The sequence below is a fragment of the Protobothrops mucrosquamatus genome, unplaced genomic scaffold (assembly GCF_001527695.2).
Source record: "Protobothrops mucrosquamatus isolate PMUCROS unplaced genomic scaffold, P.Mucros_1.0 scaffold3203, whole genome shotgun sequence".
NCBI lineage: Eukaryota > Metazoa > Chordata > Lepidosauria > Squamata > Viperidae > Protobothrops > Protobothrops mucrosquamatus.
Window position 1 is genome coordinate 63220 of NW_015389201.1, and position 27576 is coordinate 90795.

Below are 27576 nucleotides of genomic sequence, written 5' to 3' on the forward strand. Positions count from 1 at the left end.
ACTAGGAGACGGTAAGTTCTAGTCCTGCCTTAGGCCACTTCCTTTCTCTCTCAACCCAGCCCACCTCACAGGGTGGTTGTTGTGGAGACAATAGGAAGAGGAAGAAGTAAAAGAGTATGTATGTGTATATATGTGTATGTGTGCATATATAATGTATGTATGCTATACATCTATCTATATCCATATATATAGATATATAGATATATAGATATATAGATCTATCTATCTATCTATCTATCTATCTATCTATGTTTCGCTGCTGACGAAAGCTAATTTTTCAATAAATTCCTTGGTCTCAGTGATCTGTGTTTTAGTTTTTGAATATGAATATACCCGAGACTCGTATCTTCAAAACTATTTTATCTATCTATCCATCCATATGTATATCTATATGTATACCTATATGTATATCTATCTCTATCTATTCAAAAACTAAAACACAGATCACCAAGACCAAGGAATTTATTTAAAAACTTAGTTTTTGTCAGCGACTGCTGACATCGTCAGAGTTCTAGCCAGGATTGAGAATCAGGTTTCGCTGCTGACGAAAGCTAAGTTTTTAAATAAATTCCTTGGTCTCGGTGATCTGTGTTTTAGTTTTTGAATATGAATATACCCGAGACTCGTATCTTCAAAACTATTTTATCTATCTATCTATCTATCTGTCTGTCTGTCTGTCTATCTCTTATCTCTATATATGTTTTCTTTGAAGACGTTTCGCTTCTCGTCCAAGAAGCTTCTTCAGCTCTATCCATCTATCCACATCTATCTATCTATCTATCTATCTATCTATCTATCTATCTATCTATCTATCTATCTATGTATATTATATGTATATTATATGTATGTACGTATGTGTAAAGAAAGGGAGGGGTGAGAGAGGGAGAGTGGAGGGAAGGACTATACACTACCTGGAATAATCGTGCAATAGAAAGCAGCAGGAATCCGAACAGGAAACCATTGTATTGAAAGTGAATATCTGAGATTGATTTAAGGAAGTCCATCTGCTTTAGAAAAATTACTCTAAGCCAAGAGGCTTTTCCAATTTAAATACAATTCTGCCTAGTTCTAAAAAATCAAACCCTAATAGATTCAATCCATCAAAACGTACACCAAAGTTGTTTCTCGCCCCTCCTGGGATATTTGGTTAATGCATCAGTATCAAGAATAATAATAAAGTTGGAAGGGACCTTGGAGGTCATCTAGTCCAACCCCCTGATCAGGTAGGAAACCTATCCTATTTGGCTTCCTGGTGACTTTACAGAAAGTTATTGCTATTATTTCTTTTCAAATTCTTTTTGCACCTGGCCTAAAGTACTGGGACTTACACCCCAAACCTGCCCTATGGGGTGAGAGGGTATTCCTTGAGGTTTTCACAGCGTCCTCCTTTAGCAGAAAGACAAATAACAGAATAACAGAGTTGGAAGGGACCTTGGAGGTCATCTAGTCCAACCCCCTGCTCAAGCAGGAGACCCTATACCATTTCAGACAAGTGGCTGTCCAGTCTCTTCTTAAAAACATCCAGTGTTGGAGCATTCACCGCTTCTGGAGGCAGGTTGTTCCACTGGTTAATTGTTCTAACTGTCAGGAAGTTTCTCCTTAGTTCTAGGTTGCTTCTCTCTTTGGTTAGTTTCCATCCGTTGCTTCTCGTCCTGCCTTCAGGTGCTTTGGAGAACAGCTTGACTGCCTCTTCTTTGGGGCAGCCCCTGAGATATTGCAACACTGCTATCATGTCACCCATAATCCTTCTCTTCGTTAAACTAGACATACCCAATTCCAGCAACCTTATATCTTCAGAAGCTACTCGAAGGCAAGGATACGATCTACAATTAAGAGACCAAAATTCCACAGCAGAAGGACAGAAAGAACAAACGGCGGGCTTTCCAGTGGGTCTTTTCCACCTTGCTTCCCGCTCACACAATTGCAGCATCTGGAACAAGAAAATCAAGACCCACAAATCTCGCATGCATGCCTCTTACGGGACAGGTATGGTTTATTGAGCAAAAATACCTACGTTCCTTCCATCTTCCCAATTACACATAGTCCTCAATTTACGACCATTTCTTTAGCCACTGTTCCAAGGTTACGATAGTGAAAAAAGTGACATGACCTTTGTTTTACACTTACGGCCATTGCAGCATTCCCAGGGTCACTTGATCAAAATTCAGATGCCTGGCAACTGGCATGTACTTATGACAGTTGCATGTGATCCCGTTTTGCGACCTTCTGACAAGCAAAGTCAAGGGGGGAAGCCAGATTCGTTTAATGACCGTCTTCCTAACTTAACGATTCACTTAATAATCGGGGCAAGAAAAATGGTAAAATGGGGCAAAATTCACCTAACAACTTAGCAACGGAAACTTTGGGCTCAATTATGTTCGTAAGTCGAGGACGACCTGTATTTTGGGAAATATCAGGTAAAGACCAGGATAGTCACCATCAGTGCTCTCTCATCCCCTTTCCTCCAGGCCTAGGCCCCCTCCAATAAAGACACAACCACCTACTGGTACACAGCATAGATGTAGAGCGTGTCCGTAGCGATCACCGAGAGCCTTTGGAAAAGAACGGTCATTTGGCTGGAATGGTTGAGGTTCTGAACGGACAGCATCTCTTTGTCAAAGTAGACGGCAGCGTAGGAAAGCATACGCTCGAACCAGGCAAAAAAAGGAGGGTAATCCAAGGTCCACTCAGAAGTTGCCTGAAATTAAAAAACAAAACAATAAGCAATAAGAATCTACAGGAAGAGGAGGTGGCATTTGGATCCTCAAAAATTGTCCTGCATGTATCCTAATCTACAACCCAAGTGTTGGAGATGTGGAAACTTAGACGCAACTTATTTCCATATGTGGTGGACATGCAGGGGGGTAAAAGCATTCTGGATAAAGATATGGTGGAATATTCAAAATATTTTGAAGAAAAAGATAAAAGTTTAAGCCGCAGATATTTTTGCTGGGTATTATGGAAGATCTGGATAAAAAAGAAATGGATTTGATGTTGAATTTGATAACTGCTGCAAGGTTACTAGTAGCTCAATGTTGGAAAACGGAACGTTTGCCCACTATAGAAGATTGGGTATTCAAAGTTTCAAATTCAGCAGAAATGGCTAAGATTTTTGCCTATGTGAAGGATTATTCACAAGAAAGATATATTTTGGTTTGGAGAAGATGGATAGATGATATTGAGAGTAAATATGGAACTAAAAAGTTTCATTTGTTTTTTTGAGTAAACTATAGAGTGTTAATGTAGTTTATTTTTTATCTATAATTAGCAATAAGATGTTACAATTATTGTGTTTAATATGTCTGTTTAAAAGAGAGTTAAAGGATGTTATAGATTTGTTAATCTAATAGTGATTAATGTTAGACAGAGTATGGTTATTGTATTGTTAACCCTGTGATTGGCTCTGGGAAGTTGGGGGGGGGGAGGGAGGGGGGAGGGGANACTAGGAGACGGTAAGTTCTAGTCCTGCCTTAGGCCACTTCCTTTCTCTCTCAACCCAGCCCACCTCACAGGGTGGTTGTTGTGGAGACAATAGGAAGAGGAAGAAGTAAAAGAGTATGTATGTGTATATATGTGTATGTGTGCATATATAATGTATGTATGCTATACATCTATCTATATCCATATATATAGATATATATATAGATCTCTCGTATCTCTCGTATCTCTCGTATCTCTCGTATCTCTCGTATCTATCTATCTATCTATCTATCTATCTATCTATCTATCTATCTATCTATCTATCTATCTATCTATCTATCTATCTATCTATTCAAAAACTAAAACACAGATCACCAAGACCAAGGAATTTATTTAAAAACTTAGTTTTTGTCAGCGACTGCTGACATCGTCAGAGTTCTAGCCAGGATTGAGAATCAGGTTTCGCTGCTGACGAAAGCTAATTTTTCAATAAATTCCTTGGTCTTAGTGATCTGTGTTTTAGTTTTTGAATATGAATATACCCGAGACTCGTATCTTCAAAACTATTTTATCTATCTATCCATCCATCTATCCATATGTATATCTATATGTATATCTATATGTATATCTATATCTATTCAAAAACTAAAACACAGATCACCAAGACCAAGGAATTTATTTAAAAACTTAGTTTTCGTCAGCGACTGCTGACATCGTCAGAGTTCTAGCCAGGATTGAGAATCAGGTTTCGCTGCTGACGAAAGCTAAGTTTTTAAATAAATTCCTTGGTCTCGGTGATCTGTGTTTTAGTTTTTGAATATGAATATACCCGAGACTCGTATCTTCAAAACTATTTTATCTATCTATCTATCTATCTATCTGTCTGTCTGTCTGTCTCTTATCTCTATATATCTGTTTTCTTTGAAGACGTTTCGCTTCTCGTCCAAGAAGCTTCTTCAGCTCTATCCATCTATCTATCTATCTATCTATCTATCTATCTATCTATCTATCTATCTATCTATCTATCTATCTATCTATCTATGTATCTATCTATGTATCTATGTATCTATCTATCTATCTAATCTCTATATGTATATTATATGTATATTATATGTATATTATATGTATGTACGTATGTGTAAAGAAAGGGAGGGGTGAGAGAGGGAGAGTGGAGGGAAGGACTATACACTACCTGGAATAATCGTGCAATAGAAAGCAGCAGGAATCCGAACAGGAAACCGTTGTATTGAAAGTGAATATCTGAGATTGATTTAAGGAAGTCCATCTGCTTTAGAAAAATTACTCTAAGCCATGAGGCTTTTCCAATTTAAATACAATTCTGCCTTGTTCTAAAAAATCAAACCCTAATAGATTCAAACGATCAAAACGTACACCAAAGTTGTTTCTTGCCCCTCCTGGGATATTTGGTTAATGCATCAGTCACTTCAGAAGCAACCAGAAGGCAAGGATACGATCTACAATTAAGAGACCAAAATTCCACAGCAGAAGGACAGAAAGAACAAACGGCGGGCTTTCCAATGGGTCTTTTCCACCTTGCTTCCCACTCACACAATTGCAGCATCTGGAACAAGAAAATCAAGACCCACAAATCTCGCATGCATGCCTCTTACGGGACAGGTACAGTTTATCGAGCAAAAATACCTACGTTCCTTCCATCTTCCCAATTACAGATAGTCCTCAATTTACGACCATTTGTTTAGCCACTGTTCAAGGTTACAATAGTGAAAAAAGTGACATGACCTTTGTTTTACACTTACGGCCATTGCAGCATTCCCAGGGTCACTTGATCAAAATTCAGATGCCTGGCAACTGGCATGTACTTATGACAGTTGCATGTGATCCCCTTTTGCGACTTTCTGACAAGCAAAGTCAAGGGGGGGAAAGCCAGATTCGTTTAATGACCGTCTTCCTAACTTAACGATTCACTTAATAATCGGGGCAAGAAAAATGGTAAAATGGGGCAAAATTCACCTAACAACTTAGCAACGGAAACTTTGGGCTCAATTATGTTCGTAAGTCGAGGACGACCCGTATTTTGGGAAATATCAGGTAAAGACCAGGATAGTCACCATCAGTGCTCTCTCATCCCCTTTCCTCCAGGCCTAGGCCCCCTCAAATAAAGACACAACCACCTACTGGTACACAGCATAGATGTAGAGCGTGTCCGTAGCGATCACCGAGAGCCTTTGGAAAAGAACGGTCATTTGGCTGGAATGGTTGAGGTTCTGAACGGACAGCATCTCTTTGTCAAAGTAGACGGCAGCGTAGGAAAGCATACGCTCGAACCAGGCAAAAAAAGGAGGGTAATCCAAGGTCCACTCAGACGTTGCCTGAAATTAAGAAACAAAACAATAAGCAATAAGAATCTACAGGAAGAGGGCGTCTGTCGATGGTACATTTCAAACTTTAGTTATCCTCTCCAGGTCACAAAATCCTAGAGTCCGGCAACTGAAGGCAGCGACGATACCGAATATTTCTTCCTCCTCTTGCTTTCCCCACAATGACAACCCTGTGAGAGTGACTGGCCCAAAGTCACCCAACTGGCTTTCGTGCCTAAGGTGGGACTAGAACTGACAAGTCTCTTGGCGATTGGCCCAAAGTCACTCAGTCTGTTTCTCATGCCTAAGGCGGGAATGGAACTCATAGTCTTCTGGCGATTGGCCCAGAGTTACCCAACTGGCTTTCATGCCTAAGGTGGGACTAGAACTCATAGTCTCTTGGTGATTGACCCAAAGTCACCCAGCCAATGTTTCACGCGTAAAGCGGGACTCGAACTCACGGTCTCTTGGTCATTGGCCCAGAGTCACTCAGTTTGTTTTTCATGCCTAAGGCAGGACTAGAACTCATAGTCTTCTGGTGATTGGCCCAAAATCACCCAGTCAGTGTTCATGCCTAAGGCGGGACTAGAACTGACAGTCTCTTGGTGATTGGCCCAGTCACTCAGTTTTTCATGCCTAAAGTGGGACTAGAACTCATAGTCTTCTGGTGATTGGCCCAAAATCACCCAGTCAGTGTTCATGCCTAAGGCGGGACTAGAACTGACAGTCTCTTGGTGATTGGCCCAAAGTCACTCAGTTTTTCATGCCTAAGGTGGGACTAAAACTCATTGTCTTCTGGTGATTGGCCCAAAATCACCCAGTCAGTGTTCATGCCTAAGGCGGGACTAGAACTGTCTCCTGGTGATTGGCCCAAAGTCACTCAGTTTATTTTTCATGCTTAAGGCGGGACTAGAACTCATAGTCTTCTGGTGATTGGCTCAAAGTCACCCAGCCAGTGTTCATGCCTAAGGCGGGACTAGAACTTACAGTCTCCTGGTGATTGGCCCAAAGCCAGCCAGCCAACTTTCATGCCTAAGGCGGAACTAGAACTCACCGTCTCCTGGTGATTGGCCCAAAATCACCCAACCGGCTTTCATGCCTAAGGCAGAACTAGAACTCACAATCTCCTGGTGATTGGCTCAAGTCACCCAACCAGCTTTCACGCCTAAAGTGGGCCTAGAACTCCCAGACTCCCGTTTCCTAACCTGATGCCTTAACCACTAGACCAGTGTTTCTCAACCTTGACAATTTTAAGGCATGTGGACTTCAACTCCCAGAATTCCACAGCCAGCATTGCTGGCTGTGGAATTCTGGGAGTTGAAGTCCACATGCCTTAAAATTGTCAAGGTTGAGAAACACTGCACTAGACCAAAACGGCTCTCAGTCGCAATGATTGATTACAACAATAAAAGATAACAATCTAAAAAAAAAAAAAGGGGGGGGAAAGGCTGCAAAAAAGCAAAGAAGCTTTTAAAATGACATTAGTTAGCAAACTCCCTTTAAAAAAAAATAATCCCAGAATTCAAGGAATTGGAAGAATTGCCCGGAATCTGTTTAAAAGTGGGACTTACCCAAACCATTGCAAGCCGGCCTGTCGTTGCTATTCTCGTTTGTGCAAAGGGGAACGATCTGGATCAGTTGGCTGGGCTAAACCAGTCAGAGACCTTCACTTTTTTTTAATCTAGGAAGGCTGACAGGACAGGCAAAAGAGACTGCAATTGCCTGCTTGGGAGGTTTGTTCAGCTTCCGGCGACAACAAGCAAACTTTCTAATTAAACAATCTCTCTCGATAGATTCAGAAACCGTATCATGAGCACAGTTCCTAATAGCACCCCATTTTGGAGGAAAAGACAGCTAGTCCTCAATTTACAACCGTCTGTTTAGTGACCGAAGATACAGCGGCACTGAAAAAAGTGTCTCATGACAGTTTTTCACACTTAACAGCCACTGCAGCATCCTCACGGTCAATATTCGGACGCTTGGCAACTTGACTCGTATTTATGACGGTTTTGTGACTTTCTGACAAGCCAAGCCAAGTCACTGCTCTACAAACCAAGGACATTTCATGCAATGAAAGGATAAGATACTCACCTCGTAATACCACCGAGAGGCTGGTAGGCTGTGAGTAATGGCAAGCCAATTCCTGTGCACTTCAAAATCTGTGGAATGACTACAAGGAGTTAACCATTAGTATCCAGAGAGAGGTTTCTCCACATCCAGTTTGTTTTCCACTTTATTGAGCAATAAAACAAAGACTAGTCAGGTTAACTACAGGAGTGGCCAAAACTGTGGAAACCTTTTGGGAAAAGTGTACAGTAGAAATGCCACCTTTGGTTAAGTTTCCACCCAGTTTTTTTCTAATGTCTTTATAACTGTAGCCTTGTTCACTTAATAATACGTATTTTACATCGCTTTCTGGGCCACCAGTCAACTCTATGCACCATGACTTTAATTTTATGACGTTTTACAAGCTCACTAAATTAAAGAACACAAAAAAACCCAACCAAGTGGATAGCGATCAAATAACACACTGACAAATGTCCTCCTCTCGGCTTCAATACATGACATCAATAACTGGATCCTACTGTGATCTGATTGGCTCATTGCCAAAACAAGATGATGCCCGATTGGCTCTCTAAACACTCGTGCTCATTGGCTACCATCAGAGGAAGGAAAGCTACCTGAGATCAACCTAAGCAAGTTGTGCTTCATTTTTCTGGTTATTTGGCTTTAACCTTTCATAGAATGCAGTCCAGATAATTGAACAAACTGTGTTGCATTACATTCTTGATTAAATTATCTTTCCATTTATGGAAAAAGAGGTGGTGTTATTAGCCATCAAACCTCAAAAAATACACTTTTCCCAAAAGGTTTCCACAATTTTGGCCACTACTGTATTTTGTAATACAGCTTAGCCCTCGAGTTACAACAGTTTATTTAGTGACCGTTCAAAGTTACAACGGCCCTGGAAAAAAGGGACTTAGGACCCTCTTTCACACTTACGACCTTTGCAGGTGAAACTGACTCGTACTTATGACGGTTGCAGCCTCCCGGGGTCACGTGATCCCCTTTTGCGACCTTCTGACAAAGTCAATGGGGGGAGCCAGATTCACTTAGCGACGGTGTTGCTAACTTAACTGCAGTGATTCGCTTAGCAACCGTGGCACGAAACGTCGTAAAACGGGGCAAAACTCACTTAAACCAATGTTTCACTTAGCAACAAAAAATGTTGGGCTCCGTTGTGGTGGTAAGTCCGAGGACTGCCTGTTTTCCAACTCCCCCTTGAAGTGTTAACACTACAACCTCCATCATCCCCAGCCACCATGGCTCGCACCGACTATAGATCAGCGGAGCTTGGAAGGGTAGCAAAGAAGAGCACGGAGGGAGGAGGACAGCCACGGGAACAGCCACAGAAAGGGCACTATCAGCGGAGGGCGGGGGGGGAAACTCCCTGGGAACAGCCGAATCTACAATGGCGGCGATTGAACCTTCCGCCTCCCCCCACCGCCTCCGCGCGCCTTTTTAATCAGCCGAAAGACAAATAACGAATCCGGATCTCTTACTATGTCGGAATGAGGAGCATTTTCAGAAATGTCACGCCGAAGGCCAAAGCCAGAAAGGAGCCCCTTCCTCCGCACCAAGCTCGGCGCGCCGCCATAACAGCCCGCTCTTTTCCCGCAGGCGGGACGGAAGGGCACCACTGCGCATGCTCCAAACACTGACCGTTTGGCTCCCGCTATTTTTTTTTTTTAAATGGAGCTTGATGTCTGAGCATCTGCGCAGGCGCTGACAAGTCAAACCTTTGAGCCTGCGCAGTGGCTTATTTGTTCTAGACCAGGGCTAGGCAACCTTGGCTCTTTTGTGACTCGTGGACTTCAACTCCCAGAATTCCTGAGTCAGCATGGCTCAGCTTGGAAATTCTCTTTCCCCTCAGCATGGCTGGCTCAGGAATTCTGGGAGTTGAAGTCCACGAGTCAAAAGAGCCAAGGTTGCTTATGTCTGTTCTAGACGGAGATAATTATTGCAAGTTGGAGGTTATTTAGTCTAAATAAACGGCCGCATGAATTCAATGATCTTGATGTAGTAAATATACATAAAACTGCAGTCTTGTTGCATATTTAATAATAATAATAATATTAATAATATTAATAATATTAATAATATTAATAATATTAATAATATTAATAATATTAATAATAATAGTAAAGTTGGAAGGGACCTTGAAGGTCATCTAGTCCAACCCCCTGCTCAGGCAAGAAACCCTATACCATTTCGGATAAATGGCTGTCCAATCTCTTCTTAAAAACTTCCAATGTTGGAGCATTCACAGCTTCTGGAGGCAGGTTGTTCCACTGGTTAATTGTCCTCACTGTCAGGAAGTTTCTCCTTAGTTCTAGGTCAGTGGTTCTCAACCTGTGGGTCGGGACCCCATTTGGGGTCGATCGACCATTTCATGCGGGTCGCCAAGCAAGGCTGTCCGCCGTTTTTTTTGTCCACCATTTTTTTTGTCCACCATTTTTTCCCCCTTTTCCGGCGGGTGCCTTACCTCCCTTGGGCTGGGCCAGCTGGTGGCTAGCCTGCTCCGTCTCTGCCGCTTGCCAGCTACGCCTCGGCCGGCGCAGGGGGCAGAACCACGCATGCGCAGTGCTCCCGGGCAGGGAAAGTCCTCGACTTGCGACCGGTTGGGTAGTCCTTGACGTACGACCGGTTTAGTCCTCGACTTACGACCGGCTTAGTCCTCGACTTATGACCGGTTTAGTCCTCGACTTACGACCGGTTGGGGTCGCGGCATTAAAAAGGTTGAGAACCACTGTTCTAGGTTGCTTCTCTCCTTGATTAGTTTCCATCCGTTCCTTCTTGTCCTGCCTTCAGACGCTTTGAAGAATAGCTTGACTCCCTCTTCTTTATGGCAGCCCCTGAGATATTGGAACACTTTAGTCGCAGCATCTTATCGCTGCTCAAAAGTGAGCTACATTACTCAATATAAAATAAATTCCTTAAATCAATGGGATTTAATTGCTCAGCGTTGGCTGGCTGAGGAATTCTGGGAGTTGAAGTCCACACGTCTTAAAAGTGGTCAAGTTGAGCAAAACTGATGAAGAAAACATCACCCTGAATTGCTGGAATGGAGTATCTCTATCGAATTGCATTTGCAATGTTATTGATTGGGCTACCTAGTTTCTTATATTTTTAAACATTTTGAATGGAAATCTGACAAATTACCAATCTTAAAGCAGGATTAGAAAAATAAAAATGGTAGCAGTCTGCCATCTAGTGTTTGGTTTGAAAATGCGCCTGCCTAGCCAAAAATCAGGCATTTGAAAAAAAAACACCCACCTTTTTATTAGCTTATTTCTAGCATTGTTCATAGAGGGAGGTGTCAATCTGAAGGTAGTTTGCGGGATTGCACATGACGGCGGAGGAAGTGATGGAGAAAGAAGGCTAGAAAAGAAATGGTTTGGGAAGCAAGCTCTCCAGCTGTGCAGAGGCAGAGAAATGTGAGGGAGGTGGTGAGAAGGCGCTTTAGAATAGAATAGAGCTGGAAGGGACCTTGGAGATCTTCTAGTCCATCCCCCTGCTCAAGCAGGAGAACCTACACCATCTCAGACAGGTGACTGTCTAGCCTCTTCTTAAAGAGCTCCAGTAATGGAGCACCCATGATATAGAATAAAATAGAATAGAATAAAATAGAATAACAGGAAAGAATAGAATAGAAAATAGAATGGAATGGAATAGAATAGAATAGAGCTGGAAGGGACCTTGGAGGTCTTCTAGTCCAGGGCTTTTCAACCTTTTCACCCATTGTATCACTTTTAGGATATGGCAACATCTGAGTACCACCAGTCACCTAGCAAGATGTCAAAAACTTGATGACCCGCCCCCCAAAAAGAGGGAAAAAGTGATAAAGTACAGGTAGTCCTCGACTTACAACAGTTTGCTTAGTGACTGTTCGAAGTTACAATGGTACTGAAAAAAGTGCCCCCCAAGCCACAGCCGAGCAAGACACCTGCCTGCCCAGCGGCACTCTTCCTCCTGTCCGAGGTTTTCATTGTTGTGAGCATTTCTGTTGAGGATTGGCAGCGGGCGTGGGGTGGGGGGTGTTTGGTTTTTATTCCCCCCCCCAATCTGCTGGGTAGTTGCAGCAGGTTTTGGTCACTTCACATGACCGGGACACTGTGACCGTCATAAATATGAATCAGTTGCCAAGTATCTGAATATAAATCACAAGACCCTGGAGAGGCTGCAACATTCCAGCTGATCGGCGCTTCTTCTGGGCTCAGCAGAAGCACCAGAATCAGCGCCGAGCTCCAGTTGGAGCCTGGTGCTGATCCTGGTGCTTCCACTGAGCCCTGACAGCCCTGCAGCTCCAGCCATCTCTCACTCAGGCTTGTGCGGTGCTGCCACCGGTTCAGCTCATTCCCCTCCCCCGCTACCACTTTTCTAGGATGGTCGCGTACCACCTGCCAGGTGCCAATGTACCACAGGTGGTTCCCGTACCACTGGTTGAAAAGCCCTGGTCTAGTCCATCCCCCTGCTCAAGCAGAAGCTATACCATCTCAGACAGGTGAATGTCTAGCTTCTTCTTAAAGAGCTCCAGTGATGGAGTGCCCACGATTTCTGGAGGCAACTTCTGTTCCACTGGTCAATTGTCCTCACTGTCAGGAAGTTTCTCCTTCATTCCTTAAAAGCCTACATAGCATAGGGTCAGGCTACCTACAGAACCGGCTTCGCCCCATCACATCAGCCCGTCCCACTCGTTCAGGCAGGGAAGGCATGCTGCGGACCCCGTCAGTCAAAATCTTTGACTGGCAGGGTCTGGGAAGAGGGCCTTGTTTGCCCCTGCCCCTGCATTGTGGAACATCTTGCCCTCAGAGGTTAGCAAAGCCTCCAATTCTGTAATTTTATCAAGCATTTAAAACGTGTTAATCCTAAATCATTCCGCTTTTAATGTTTAACTTTATTTTGATTATTCCGTGTATCCCCGAAAGTAAGGCCTACACCAACAATAAGCCCTAGCTTGATTTTGGGGGGTGGGCACCTTTGGGACAACCAGGACCTGGATGATGGAGAACCTCCATAGACATTTGCTAAACCAAAGCATTTTAGCAGGCACTCCACAGGTGCCAGTAATAAAAAGACTTCTTGGAACCATGTGTAATGATTAAATCTTGTGATAATTCAACTTGGTGATTCTGAGATTTCAGAGTTAGCTAAAAGGCTTCAACCACTTACAAAGTTGAATTACATTTTTATTTAATTTCGGAATGCTGTTACAGAGGCAACATTATTTGCCGGGCAGTGGAAAATTAAACCTATCTGAGGTGTTTGTGTGTTGGGATTTCCCAAGTTTCGGCACAGAATGAAAGACAAAAGGCTCCATTGCTCTTGGAGCCTCAGGAATAGTTGTGTAAATTAGCATATTCTGAAAAAAAAATACAGGTAGTCCTTGACTTAAGAACCATTTGTTTAATGACCAAAGTTACAATGGCATTTAAAAAAGCGTTTTATGACCATTTTTCACATTATGACCGTTGCAGCCTCCCCGGGGTCACATGATCAAAATTCAGAGGCTTGGCAACTGGCATGTACTTATGACGGTTGCAGCGTCCAGGGGTCACGTGATCCCCTTTTGCGACCTTCTGACAAGCAAAGTCAATGGGGGAAGCCAGATTCACTTAACAACCATGTTACTAATTCAACAACTGCAGTGATTCACTTAACAACGGTGGCAAGGAAAGTTGTAAAATGGGTCAAAACTCACTTAACATGTCTCGCTTAACAACTTAAAAACTGCAGTGATTCACTTAACAACGGTGGCAAGGAAAGTTGTAAAATGGGTCAAAACTCATTTAATATCTGTCTCACTTAACAACAGAAATTTTGGGCTCAATTGTGGTCGTAACTGGAGAATTACTTGTAAGAATTAATCCAACTCTCTTAGTAGCTAAACCCTGGGAAGTTAAGAACGACCTGTTGGTAAAACCTGGAAGTAAGAAAATCTTTCTAAGGAAATCAGGCACTTCCACAACCCTGGAAAACTCCATAGATGTCCTCTCCAGGAGCCAAGCTCAACCTGAAGGCCTCAACTTGAAGGCCTCTTTACCTTTATTTTGTTAAAAATATGCAACATATTTAAGTACTGGAAAATCACCACTTAAAATGTGGAAATTCTACAGCCGTAAGGAAATTTCCAGGGGTAATAATTCTGTTTATTATAGCAATAAGGGCATCAGGCTAGAAACTGGGAGACAGTGAGTTCTAGTTAGGCATGAAAGCTGGCTGGTTTACTTTGGGCCAATCACCAGGAGACAGTGAGTTCTAGTCTCGTTTTAGGGACAAAAGCCGGTTGTGTAACTCTGGGCCAATCACCAGGAGATGGTGAGAGTTAGTTCTGCCTTAAGCCTGAAAGCTGATTGGGTGACTTTCGGTCAATCACCAGAAGACTGTGAATTCTAGTCCTGCTTTAGGCATGAAAGCCAGCTGGGTGATTTTGGGCCAAACAACAGGTGATTGTGAGTTCTAGTCCTGCCTTAGGCCCGAAAGCCAGCTAGATAACTTTGGACCAATCAACAGGCGACTGTGAATTCTAGTCCCGCCTTAGGCATGAAAGCCAGTTGGATAACTTTAAACCAATCACCAGGAGATGGTGAGTTTTAGTTCTGCCTTAAGAACGAAAGCTGATTGGGTGACTTTGGGCCAATCATCAGAAGACTGTGAGTTCTAGTTCCGCTTTAGGCATGAAAGCCAGCTGGGCGACTTTGGGTCAATCCACGGGCGATTGTGAGTTCTAGTCTTATCTCAGGCACGAAAACCAGCTAGATAACTTTGGGCCAATCAACAGGCGATTGTGAGTTCTAGTCCCGCCTTAGGCATGAAAGCCAGTTGGATAACTTTAAACCAATCACCAGGAGATGGTGAGTTCTAGTCCTGCCTTAGGCATGAAAGCCAACTGGGTGACCTTGGGCCAGTCACTCTATCTCAGCCAAAGAAAGGAAGCAATGGCAAACCATTTCTGAAAAATCTTGCCAAGAAAACGGCAAGGACAGTTTTCGCCACGAGTCAAAACTGACTTGAAGGCACAAAAATAAAAATCCAGCGTGGTCTGGATTCTTCCCAACGAAGTATGAGTTGAATAACTGAGAAGGCGAATTCTTACACCTGGATTGCCACGTTGGCTTGAAGTGCTTCAACGTGACGCGACACGCAAGGGAAAAGCAAAACAAAAGGAAGAACATAGCTGGACCAGCCTCCATAAGGATGAATAAATTACAAGATGCTACGTGTTTAGTTGGAAAATCATTTAGTTTTGCTGCCATTGGTAGTGCCGCATTTCATTCCGTAATCCACTGGCAATCATAAATAAATACAGCTATAACTGATGGAAGGATAGGTTGGTGGGGTCACCACAGTGAAAAGATTTAGTAGAAAAGATTTCAAAAGTTGGTCTTCTGAACTTCTGAACATCATTTAACTCAGTGTTTGTCAACTTGGCAAGTTGAAGACGGGTGGACTTCAATTCCCAGAATTCACCAGCCAGCCATGCTGGCTGGGGAATTCTGGGAGTTGAAGTCCACCCATCTTCAAGTTGGCATGGTTGAGAAACCCTGATCGACTTGACCTTTGCTGATCTCAACACTTAGCAGGGCTACCTTGGTTAGTACAGACAGTCCTCTACTTGCAACAGTTTGTTTAGAGACCGTTCCAAGTTACAACGGCACTGAAAAATGTGACTTATGACCGTTTTTCACACTTAGAACCATTGCAGTGTCCTCTTGGTCCTGTGATCCAAAGTCAGACGCTTGGCAACTGACTCGTATTTATGACAGTTGCGGTGTCCTGGGGTCGCTTGATCCCCTTTTGCGACCTTCTGACAAACAAAGTCCATGGGGAAAAGCCAGATTCACTCAACAACCGTGTCACTAATTTAACAACTGCAGTGATTCACTTAATAATCGTGGCAAAAAAGGTTATTAAATGGCTTTTTATGGGGTAAATCTCACTTAAGAAATGTCTCACTTAGCAACAGAAATTTTGGGTTCTGTTGTGGTCGTAAGTCGAGGATGACCTTTACTTTGATAGAGGACCACCTGAGAATTTCAGGCTATTGATTAGATGGGAGGTTGAGAAGCTAAACAATGGAAATTATTTCCATATTGTTACTGAATCCAACAGGGATACAGCCTCAGAATTAGTGTGAGGTTATCTCTATCTTGCCCTTTGATCCAGCAAGCTAAAAACACCCATGAAACATGCAATGTTTCCCCAGGATCTGGATCATGGCTTAGTTCAAACATGAAGCCATGTTGGAGAACATTTTTTCTCCTCAGTGGCTACCAGAATCTGATTTTTAACCTCCGGGAGCTAAACCAATGATAGAAACATTGCTGTGGAAAAATGGAGGTGAAATCTGTTTTGGGGTTGGCAGGTAAATTACACAACTGAGTGTAAATAACACACACAGACACACAAAAACCCAACAACCTGTTGGTTGCCTACCTTTGTATTCAGGTGTTTAACCATAGCTTATTTGCTAGTAAAGTGCAATAACCAGGTCAGGTAGTCGTCAACTTAAGACTACCCAAATTTCTGTCACTAAACAAGGCAGTTTATAAGTAAGAGGCCCAATTTTATGACCTTTTTGGATTCACTGAACAACTGCAGCGATTCAGTTTCGAAGCAAATTACTGCAGTCGTTAAGTGAATTACCTGGTCACTAAGCGAATCCAAATTCCCCTACTGACTTTGCTTGCCAGAACCCAACCGGGAAGAGCACAAATGGAGAGGATACGATGCTGCAACTAAATACACGTCAATTGCATGAATTTTGATCATGTTACCGTGGGGATGGCTGTGGCGGTCATAAATATGAGCCCTGGCCACATTTTTTTCAGCGCCGTTGTAACTTTGAAAGGTCACTAAATGGTGGTAAGTTGAGGACTACCTCTAACCTTTGCAGATTTTAAGTAGCCTTCCCAAACTTAAATGAAAATCACAGGGTTTTTTGGCGGGATATTTTGTGCCAAAAGTGAAGAACACAAAAGACTGAGGGGGATTTTGGGGTGACTTTTTTTGTTGTTAATGTGAGGAAGCTACCTGAGGAGGGATGAGGAGACATTGTGTTGCTGGGCAACAAAGCCAATATTTTGGCCTTCAAACCGATCAGCGGGAGTCTGATCTACTCAGGCCCGATATAGGCTGTCCTCGACTTATAACAGTTCATTTAGTGACCATTCAAAGTTATAATGGCACTGAAAAAAGTGACGTGTGACCGTTTTTCACACGACGGTTGCGGCATCCCTATGGTCACGTAATCAAAATTCAGGTGCTTCATATGCAACCTTGGCCCTAACACGGGCACACAAGAATACGGGCAGCATTCTTATGACCATATCTGAGCCCAACATTTCTGTTGCTAAGCAAAGCAGTTGTTTAACGCTCCATTTTACGACCTTTCTTGCTACAGTTGTTAAGTGAATCGCTAAATTAGAAACACGGCTGTTAAGTGAATCCAGCTTCCTCATTGACTTTACTAGTCAGAAGGTTGCAAAAGGAGATCACGTGACCCCCGGGACACTGCGACCGTCATAAATACGAGTCAGTTGCCAAGCGTCTGAATTTTGATCACGTGACCACGGGGATGCTGCAACAGTCGTAAGTGTGAAAAACAGCCATAAGTCACTTTTTCCCCCAGTGCTGTTGTAACTTTGAACGGTCACTAAGCGAATCGTTATAAGTTGAGGACTACCCCTCAGCAGGTTTCCCTCATGATGTCTCCTGAAGGTGAATCACCAATTTCTATGGGGCAAGAGGCCTACGTAATTCCCACACAAAAATCCAACACATTCCTGTTTGCAGAATTTAGCAAATTTAGCAAATCTGGGTTAGTCTTTTAAGTGAAAAACTAGCCTGACCTCCAGTTAGAACCCAGGTCTGGATTAGAACATGATTTGCAAAGTCAGCTCCAGGCTGTAGCTTGTGACACGACGCAACGACGCAGCGTCGCGACGATAGACGGCCGTCTGCCGAGGGAGCTCTGCCTATTTGTAACGAATCAGCCGTATAATCTTATTATTCATAAAATCTGCCGTGTGTGGATGAGAGGAGTCCACGCAAAAGCCATCGCTCATGGCGATCTTCAGCACTTCCTCCACAAAGACCTGGAAACTGTTAATTTGCTTCTTGGTGGGCAGGACCCACAACTTCTTTAAGTTCTGCCTGGTGTATTCTTCTTCGGGTAGACCTTCCACACTAGCCACCCAGTCCAAGGTGACATGATAGGGGTCTTCCAAGTAGCTAGTGATGGAGGCCAGGTTGCCATTGAAACAGTAGTAAAGTTTGGAACCCAAAATTTTGAGGAACAAACTGGAGGTGCTGAAGATGTGAGCGCTGAACACTTCCATGTTACAAGAGGACAAACTGTAGATCTGAGGAGCTTCCCGGACGGTGAAATGAACGGTTTGTGTCCTCTGATCCAAGGTGATGTTGAGCATCGCGTTCTTCTCGGCTTTAGAGAGCTCCACTTCCTTCTCCTGGAGAGCCTCAATAAGCGGTTGGACCTGGTAAAAGTCTGCTTCCCGTCGAAGCAAGCCCATTTCTTGGAAGTCCTCAGGAAGGTCGAGGTGAGAAGTTCTCAAGAAGTTGAGGATGTAGCGGAACACTTTGCCGTCTCGGTCAATGAAGCAGTGGCCTTGGCTGTCTCTTTTGGTGGGCATCTTCCCGCTGAACATGGCGCCCAGCATGGAGTNTGACCGTTTGGCTCCCGCTATTTTTTTTTTTTAAATGGAGCTTGATGTCTGAGCATCTGCGCAGGCGCTGACAAGTCAAACCTTTGAGCCTGCGCAGTGGCTTATTTGTTCTAGACCAGGGCTAGGCAACCTTGGCTCTTTTGTGACTCGTGGACTTCAACTCCCAGAATTCCTGAGTCAGCATGGCTCAGCTTGGAAACTTCTCCCTTTCCCCTCAGCATGGCTGGCTCAGGAATTCTGGGAGTTGAAGTCCACAAGTCATAAAGGGGCCATAGTTCCCCCATGTTGACTCAGGAATTCTGGGAGTTGAAGTCCACAAGTCATGAAGGGGCCATAGTTCCCCCATGCTGGCTCAGGAATTCTGGGAGTTGAAGTCCACGAGTCATAAAGGGGCCATAGTTCCCCCATGTTGACTCAGGAATTCTGGGAGTTGAAGTCCACAAGTCATGAAGGGGCCATAGTTCCCCCATGCTGGCTCAGGAATTCTGGGAGTTGAAGTCCACGAGTCAAAAGAGCCAAGATTGCCTATCCCTGTTCTAGACGGAGATAATTATTGCAAGTTGAAGGTTATTTAGTAGGAATAAACAGCCGCACGGATTCAATGATCTTAATATAATAAATATACATAAGACTGCAGTCTTGTTGCATATTTAGTTGCAGCATCTTATCGCTGCTCAAAAGTAAGCTACATTACTCAATATAAAATAAATTCCTTAAATCAGTGGAATTTAATTGCTCAGCGTTGGCTGGCTGAGGAATTCTGGGAGTTGAAGTCCACACGTCTTAAAAGTGGTCAAGTTGAGCAAAACTGGTGAAGAAAACATCACCCTGAATTGCTGGAATGGAGTATCTCTATCGAATTGCATTTGCAATAAAGATGTTATTGATTGGGCTACGGCAGGGGTAGGCAACCTCGGCTCTTTTATGACTCATGGACTTCAACTCCCAGAATTCCTGAGTCAGCTATGCTGGCTCAGGAATTCTGGGAGTTGAAGTCCATGAGTCATAAAAGAGCCGAGGTTGCCTACCCCTGGGCTACGGCTACCTTTCTTATATTTTTTAACATTTTGAATGGAAATCTGACAAAATACCAATCATAAGGCAGGCTTAGAAAAATAAAAATAGTAGCAGTCTGCCATCTAGTGTTTGGTTTGAAAATGCGCCTGCCTAGCCAAAAATTAGGCATTTGAAAAAAAATCACCTTTTTTATTAGCTTATTTCTAGCATTGTTCAGAGACATAGAGGGAGGTGTCAATCTGAAGGTAGTTTGCGGGATTGCACACGACGGCGGAGGAAGTGATGGAGAAAGAAGGCTAGAAAAGAAATGGTTTGGGAAGCAAGCGAGGGCATCTGTGCAGTGGTGGGTGGGGCAAGCTCTCCAGCTGTGCAGAGGCAGAGAAATGTGAGGGAGGTGGAAAGAAGGCGCTTTAGAATAGAATAGAGCTGGAAGGGACCTTGGAGGTCTTCTAGTCCACCCCCCTGCTCAAGCAGGAGAACCTATACCATCTCAGACAGGTGACTGTCTAGCCTCTTCTTAAAGAGCTCCAGTGATGGAGCGCCCACGATATAGAATAGAATAGAATAGAATAGAATAGAATAGAATAGAATAGAATAGAATAGAATAACAGGAAAGAATAGAATAGAAAATGGAATGGAATGGAATAGGATAGGATAGGATAGAGCTGGAAGGGACCTTGGAGGTCTTCTAGTCTATCCCCCTGCTCAAGCAGGAGAACCTATACCATCACAGACAGGTGACTGTCTAGCCTCTTCTTAAAGAGCTCCAGTGATGGAGCACCCACGATATAGAATAGAATAGAATAGAATAGAATAGAATAGAATAGAATAGAATAGAATAGAATAGAATAGAATAACAGGAAAGAATAGAATAGAAAATGGAATGGAATGGAATAGGATAGGATAGGATAGGATAGGATAGGATAGAATAGAGCTGGAAGGGACCTTGGAGGTCTTCTAGTCTATCCCCCTGCTCAAGCAGAACCTATACCATCTCAGACAGGTGACTGTCTAGCCTCTTCTTAAAGAGCTCCAGTGATGGAGCGCCCACGATTTCTGGGAGCAACTTTTGTTCCACTGGTCAATTGTACTCACTGTCAGGAAGTTTCTCCTTCATTCCTTAAAACCCTACATAGCATAGGGCCAGGCTAACTACGGACCCGGCTTCGCCCCATCACATCAGCCCATTCCACTCGTTCAGGCAGGGAAGGCATGCTGCGGACCCTGTCAGTCAAACAATTTTGACTGGCAGGGTCTGAGAAGAGGGCCTTCTTCGCCTCTGCCCCTGCATTGTGGAACATCTTGCCCTCAGAGGTTAGCAAAGCCTCCAATTCTGTATTTTTATCAAGCATTTAAAACGTGTTAATCCCAAATCATTCCGCTTTTAATGTTTAACTTTATTTTGATTATTCCGTGTAGCCCCGAAAGTAAGGCCTACACCAACAATAAGCCCTAGCTTGATTTTGGGGGGTGGGCACCTTTGGGACAACCAGGACCTGGATGACGGAGAACCTCCATAGACATTTGCTAAACCAAAGCATTTTAGCAGGCACTCCTCAGGTGCCAGTAATAAAAAGACTTCTTGGAACCATGTGTAATGATTAAATCTTGTGACAATTCAACTTGGTGATTCTGAGATTTCAGAGTTAGCTAAAAGGCTTCAACCACTTACAAAGTTGAATTACATTTTTATTTAATTTCGGAATGCTGTTACAGAGGCAACATCATTTTCCGGGCAGTGGAAAATTAAACCTATCTGAGGTGTTTGTGTGTTGGGATTTCCCAAGTTTCGGCACAGAATGAAAGACAAAAGGCTCCATTGCTCAGGAATAGTTGTGTAAATTAGCATCTTCTGAAAAAAAAATACAGGTAGTCCTCGACTTAAGAACCATTTGTTTAATGACCAAAGTTACAATGGCATTTAAAAAAGCGTTTTATGACCATTTTTCACATTATGACCGTTGCAGCCTCCCCGGGGTCACATGATCAAAATTCAGAGGCTTGGCAACTGGCATGTACTTATGACGGTTGCAGCGTCCAGGGGTCACGTGATCCCCTTTTGCGACCTTCTGACAAGCAAAGTCAATGGGGGAAGCCAGATTCACTTAACAACCATGTTACTAATTCAACAACTGCAGTAATTCACTTAACAACGGTGGTAAGGAAAGTTGTAAAATGGGTCAAAACTCACTTAACATGTCTCGCTTTACAACTTAAAAACTGCAGTGATTCACTTAACAACGGTGGCAAGGAAAGTTGTAAAATGGGTCAAAACTCACTTAACATCTGTCTCGCTTAACAACAGAAATTTCGGGCTCAATTGTGGTCGTAACTGGAGAATTAATCCAGCTCTCTTAGTGACTAAGCCCTGGGAAGTTAAGAACGACCTGTTGGTAAAACCTGGAAGTAAGAAAATCTTTCTAAGGAAATCAGGCACTTCCACAACACTGGAAAACTCCATAGATGTCCTCTCCAGGAGCCAAGCTCAACCTGAAGGCCTCAACTTGAAGGGCTCTTTATCTTTATTTTGTTAAAAATATGCAACATATTTAAGTACTGGAAAATTACCACTTAAAATGTGGAAATTCTACAGCCGTAAGGAAATTTCCAAGGGTAATAATTCTGTTTATTGTAGCAATAAGGGCATCAGGCTAGAGACTAGGAGACAGTGATTTCTAGTTAGGCATGAAAGCTGGCTGGTTGACTTTGGGCCAATCACCAGGAGACAGAGAGTTCTAGTCTCGTTTTAGGGACAAAAGTCGGTTGTGTAACTCTGGGCCAATCACCAGGAGATGGTGAGTTTTAGTTCTGCCTTAAGCCTGAAAGCTGATTGGGTGACTTTCGGTCAATCACCAGAAGACTGTGAATTCTAGTCCTGCTTTAGGCATGAAAGCCAGCTGGGTGATTTTGGGCCAAACAACAGGTGATTGTGAGTTCTAGTCCTGCCTTAGGCCCGAAAGCCAGCTAGATAACTTTGGGCCAATCAACAGGCGATTGTGAGTTCTAGTCCCACCTTAGGCATGAAAGCCAGTTGGATAACTTTAAACCAATCACCAGGAGATGGTGAGTTTTAGTTCTGCCTTAAGAACGAAAGCTTATTGGGTGACTTTGGGCCAATCATCAGAAGACTGTGAGTTCTAGTTCCGCTTTAGGCATGAAAGCCAGCTGGGTGACTTTGGGTCAATCCACGGGCGATTGTGAGTTCTAGTCTTATCTCAGGCACGAAAACCAACTAGATAACTTTGGGCCAATCAACAGGCGGTTGTGAGTTCTAGTCCCGTCTTAGGCATGAAAGCCAGTTGGATAACTTTAAACCAATCACCAGGAGATGGTGAGTTTTAGTCCTGCCTTAGGCATGAAAGCCAACTGGGTGACCTTGGGCCAGTCACTCTATCTCAGCCAAAGAAAGGAAGCAATGGCAAACCATTTCTGAAAAATCTTGCCAAGAAAACGGCAAGGACAGTTTTCGCCACGAGTCAAAACTGACTTGAAGGCACAAAAATAAAAATCCAGCGTGGTCTGGATTCTTCCCAACGAAGTATGAGTTGAATAACTGAGAAGGCGAATTCTTACACCTGGATTGCAACGTTGGCTTGAAGTGCTTCAACGTGACGCGACACGCAAGGGAAAAGCAAAACAAAAGGAAGAACATAGCTGGACCAGCCTCCCTAAGGATGAATAAATTACAAGATGTTACGCGTTTAGTTGGAAAATAATTTAGTTTTGCTGCCATTGGTAGTGCCGCATTTCATTCCGTAATCCACTGGCAATCATAAATAAATACAGCTATAACTGATGGAAGGATAGGTTGGTGGGGTCACCACAGTGAAAAGATTTAGTAGAAAAGATTTCAAAAGTTGGTCTTCTGAACTTCTGAACATCATTTAACTCAGTGTTTGTCAACTTGGCAAGTTGAAGACGGGTGGACTTCAATTCCCAGAATTCACCAGCCAGCCATGCTGGCTGGGGAATTCTGGGAGTTGAAGTCCACCCGTCTTCAAGTTGGCATGGTTGAGAAACCCTGATCAACTTGACCTTTGCTGATCTCAAAACTTAGCAGGGTTACCTTGGTTAGTACAGACAGTCCTCTACTTGCAACAGTTTGCTTAGAGACCGTTCCAAGTTACAACGGCACTGAAAAATGTGACTTATGACCGTTTTTCACACTTAGAACCATTGCAGCGTCCTCTTGGTCCTGTGATCCAAAGTCAGACGCTTGGCAACTGACTCGTATTTATGACAGTTGCGGTGTTCTTGGGTCACGTGATCCCCTTTTGTGACCTTCTGACATGCAAAGTCCATGGGGAAAAGCCAGATTCACTCAACAACCATGTCACTAATTTAACAACTGCAGTGATTCACTTAACAATTGTGGCAAAAAAAGATCATAAAATAGCTTTTTTTAATGGGGTAAAACTCACTTAAGAAATGTCTCACTTAGCAACATAAATTTTGGGTTCCGTTGTGGTCGTAAGTCGAGGATGACCTGTACTTTGATAGAGGACCACCTGAGAATTTCAGGCTATTGATTAGATGGGAGGTTGAGAAGCTAAACAATAGAAATTATTTCCATATTGTTACAGAATCCAACAGGGATACAGCCTCAGAATTAGTGTGAGGTTATCTCTATCTTGCCCTTTGATCCAGCAAGCTAAAAACACCCATGAAACATGCAATGTTTCCCCAGGATCTGGATCATGGCTTAGTTCAAACATGAAGCCATGTTGGAGAACATTTTTTCTCCTCAGGAATCTGATTTTTAACTTCCTTAGAACTCTTGATTTTTAACCTCCGGGAGCTAAACTAACGATAGAAACATTGCTGTGGAAAAGATGGAGGTGAAATCTGTTTTGGTGAGGGCTGGTAAATTACACAACTGAGTGCAAATAACACACACACACACAAACCCAAAATCCTGTTGGTTGCCTACCTTTGTATTCAGGTGTTTAACCATAGCTTACTTGCTAGTAAAGTGCAATAACCAGGTCAGGTAGTCCTCAACTTAAGACTACCCAAATTTCTGTCGCTAAACAAGGCAGTAGCTTACTTGCTAGTAAAGTGCAATAACCAGGTCAGGTAGTCCTCAACTTAAGACTACCCAAATTTCTGTCGCTAAACAAGGCAGTTTATAAGTAAGAGGCCCAATTTTACAACCTTTTTGGATTCACCGAACAACTGCAGTGATTAAGTTTCGAAGCAAATTTATTTATTTATTTATTTATTTATTCGATTTATATCCCGCCCTTCTCCTTACCGGACTCAGGGCGGCTGACAGCCTTATAAAACCAATGTTACAATAAATACCTAATTTAAAACCGAATTAAAAAGAAATATTTGCTATGGCCTATATAATTAAAATTTCTCTTAAAAAACCCCACTAAAATTCCCTAGGCCAATCCCGCTTGTTGGAAGAGCCATGTCTTTAGGGCGCGGCGGAAGGAGGGGAGATCCGGGATCACCCGGATCTCTGGGGGTAGTTCGTTCCAGAGGGTGGGGGCTCCCACCGAGAAGGCCCTCCCCCTGGAGGTCGCCAGCCGNAGTGCAGCTCGCGCAGCAGCGGTGTTACATGGGAGCGACGAGTCCCTCCCAACACCGCCCGCGCGGCCGCATTCTGGACCAGTTGAAGCCTCCGGGTGCTCCTCAAGGGGAGCCCCATGTAGAGAGCATTACAGTAGTCCAGGCGGGAGGTGACGAGGGCATGGGTGACTGTGCGCAAGGCGTCCCGGTCCAGAAAAGGCCGCAACTGGTGTATCAGGCGTACCTGATAAAACGCCCCCCTGGTCACGGCCGACAACTGGTCTTCCAGAGTCAGCCGCGAATCCAGGAGGACCCCCAGATTGCGTACCCTCTCCGAGGGGGCCAAAATTTCGCCCCCTATAGTCAGCGATGGAGTCAGCTGACTATGCCGAGGCGCTGGTAACCACAGCCACTCGGTCTTGGAAGGGTTGAGCCTGAGTCTGTTCCTCCCTATCGAGACCCTTACGGCCTCCAGGCCGTAGTCGTTAAGTGAATTACCTGGTCACTAAGCGAATCCAAATTCCCCTACTGACTTTGCTTGCCAGAACCCAACCGGGAAGAGCACAAATGGAGAGGATACGATGCTGCAACTAAATACACGTCAATTGCATGAATTTTGATCATGTTACCGTGGGGATGGCTGTGGCGGTCATAAATGTGAGCCCTGGCCATATTTTTTTCAGTGCCGTTGTAACTTTGAAAGGTCACTAAATGGTGGTAAGTTGAGGACTGTAAGAGACAGACAACCTTTGCAGATTTTAAGTCGCCTTCCCAAACTTAAATGAAAATCACTGGGTTTTTGGCGGGATATTTTGTGCCAAAAGTGAAGAACACAAAAGACTGAGGGGGATTTTGGGGTGACTTTTTTTGTTGTTAATGTGAGGAAGCTACCTGAGGAGGGATGAGGAGACGTTGTGCTGCTGGGCAACAAAGCCAATATTTTGGCCTTCAAACCGATCAGCGGGAGTCTGATCTACTCAGGCCCGATACAGGCTGTCCTCGACTTATAACAGTTCATTTAGTGACCATTCAAAGTTATAATGGCACAGAAAAAAGTGACGTGTGACCGTTTTTCACACTCACGACGGTTGCGGCATCCCTATGGTCACGTAATCAAAATTCAGGTGCTTCATATGCAACCTTGGCCCTAACACGGGCACACAAGAATACGGGCAGCATTCTTACGACCATATCTGAGCCCAACATTTCTGTTGCTAAGCAAAGCAGTTGTTTAACGCTCCATTTTACGACCTTTCTTGCTACAGTTGTTAAGTGAATCGCTAAATTAGAAACACGGCTGTTAAGTGAATCCGGCTTCCTCATTGACTTTACTAGTCAGAAGGTTGCAAAAGGAGATCACGTGACCCCCGGGACCCTGCGACCGTCATAAATATGAGTCAGTTGCCAAGCGTCTGAATTTTGACCACGTGACCACGGGGATGCTGCAACAGTCGTAAGTGTGAAAAACAGCCATAAGTCACTTTTTTCCCCAGTGCTGTTGTAACTTTGAACGGTCACTAAGCGAATCGTTATAAGTTGAGGACTACCCCTAAGCGGGTTTCCCTCATGATGTCTCCTGAAGGTGAATCACCAATTTCTATGGGGCAAGAGGCCTACGTAATTCCCACACAAAAATCCAACACATTCCTGTTTGCAGAATTTAGCAAATCTGGGTTAGTCTTTTAAGTGAAAAACTAGCCTGACCTCCAGTTAGAACCCAAGTCTGGATCAGAACATGATTTGCGAAGTCAGCTCCAGGCTGTAGCTTGTAACACGACGCAACGACGCAACGGCGCAACGATAGACGGCCGTCTGCCGAGGGAGCTCTGCCTATTTGTAACGAATCAGTCGTATAATCTTATTATTCATAAAATCTGCCGTGTGTGGATGAGAGGAGTCCACGCAAAAGCCATCGCTCATGGCGATCTTCAGCACTTCCTCCACAAAGACCTGGAAACTGTTAATTTGCTTCTTGGTGGGCAGAACCCACAACTTCTTTAAGTTCTGCCTGGTGTATTCTTCTTCGGGTAGACCTTCCACACTAGCCACCCAGTCCAAAGTGACATGATAGGGGTCTTCCAAATAGCTAGTGATGGAGGCCAGGTTGCCATTGAAACAGTAGTAAAGTTTGGAACCCAAAATTTTGAGGAACAAACTGGAGGTGCTGAAGATGTGAGCGCTGAACACTTCCATGTTACAAGAGGACAAGCTGTAGATCTGAGGAGCTTCCCGGACGGTGAAATGAACGGTTTGTGTCCTCTGATCCAAGGTGATGTTGAGCATCGCGTTCTTCTCGGCTTTAGAGAGCTCCACTTCCTTCTCCTGGAGAGCCTCAATGAGCGGTTGGACCTGGTAAAAGTCTGCTTCCCGTCGAAGCAAGCCCATTTCTTGGAAGTCCTCAGGAAGGTCGAGGTGAGAAGTTCTCAAGAAGTTGAGGATGTAGCGGAACACTTTGCCGTCTCGGTCAATGAAGCAGTGGCCTTGGCTGTCTCTTTTGGTGGGCATCTTCCCGCTGAACATGGCGCCCAGCATGGAGT

At 43.8% G+C, this 27576-nt stretch overlaps 3 protein-coding genes and 1 non-coding gene across 5 annotated transcripts in view; all 4 read right to left on the reverse strand.

Moving 5' to 3' along the window:
* ALG8 (ALG8 alpha-1,3-glucosyltransferase) overlaps nt 1-9446 on the reverse strand; it is a 25208-nt gene extending 15762 nt beyond the window's left edge. The window contains exons 1-5 of one of the 2 annotated variants that reach the window (XM_015826625.2): nt 9323-9446; nt 7851-7929; nt 2505-2698; nt 1821-1930; nt 912-979 (exon numbers count right to left, since the gene is read on the reverse strand). In XM_015826625.2, coding sequence (XP_015682111.1) covers nt 912-979; nt 1821-1930; nt 2505-2698; nt 7851-7929; nt 9323-9417 — 546 coding nt within the window. In that variant the 5' untranslated portion in view covers nt 9418-9446. Of the gene's footprint in view, nt 1-911; nt 980-1820; nt 1931-2504; nt 2699-4612; nt 4681-4892; nt 5003-5577; nt 5772-7850; nt 7930-9322 lie in introns of both variants that reach the window. The other variant, XM_015826626.2, reaches the window with a different exon arrangement.
* LOC114923380 lies at nt 7369-7510 on the reverse strand. Its single transcript, XR_003810612.1, has one exon.
* Nucleotides 9447-17797: 8351 nt separating the features above from the next.
* On the reverse strand, nt 17798-18499 carry LOC107297262 (BTB/POZ domain-containing protein KCTD21). Its single transcript, XM_015826623.1, has one exon. It carries the CDS (start codon nt 18497-18499, stop codon nt 17798-17800), a length of 702 nt encoding a protein of 233 aa, XP_015682109.1.
* An 8370-nt stretch (nt 18500-26869) lies between these two features.
* On the reverse strand, nt 26870-27571 carry KCTD21 (potassium channel tetramerization domain containing 21). Its single transcript, XM_015826622.1, has one exon. It carries the CDS (start codon nt 27569-27571, stop codon nt 26870-26872), a length of 702 nt encoding a protein of 233 aa, XP_015682108.1.
* Between the last annotated feature and the right edge of the window lie 5 nt (nt 27572-27576).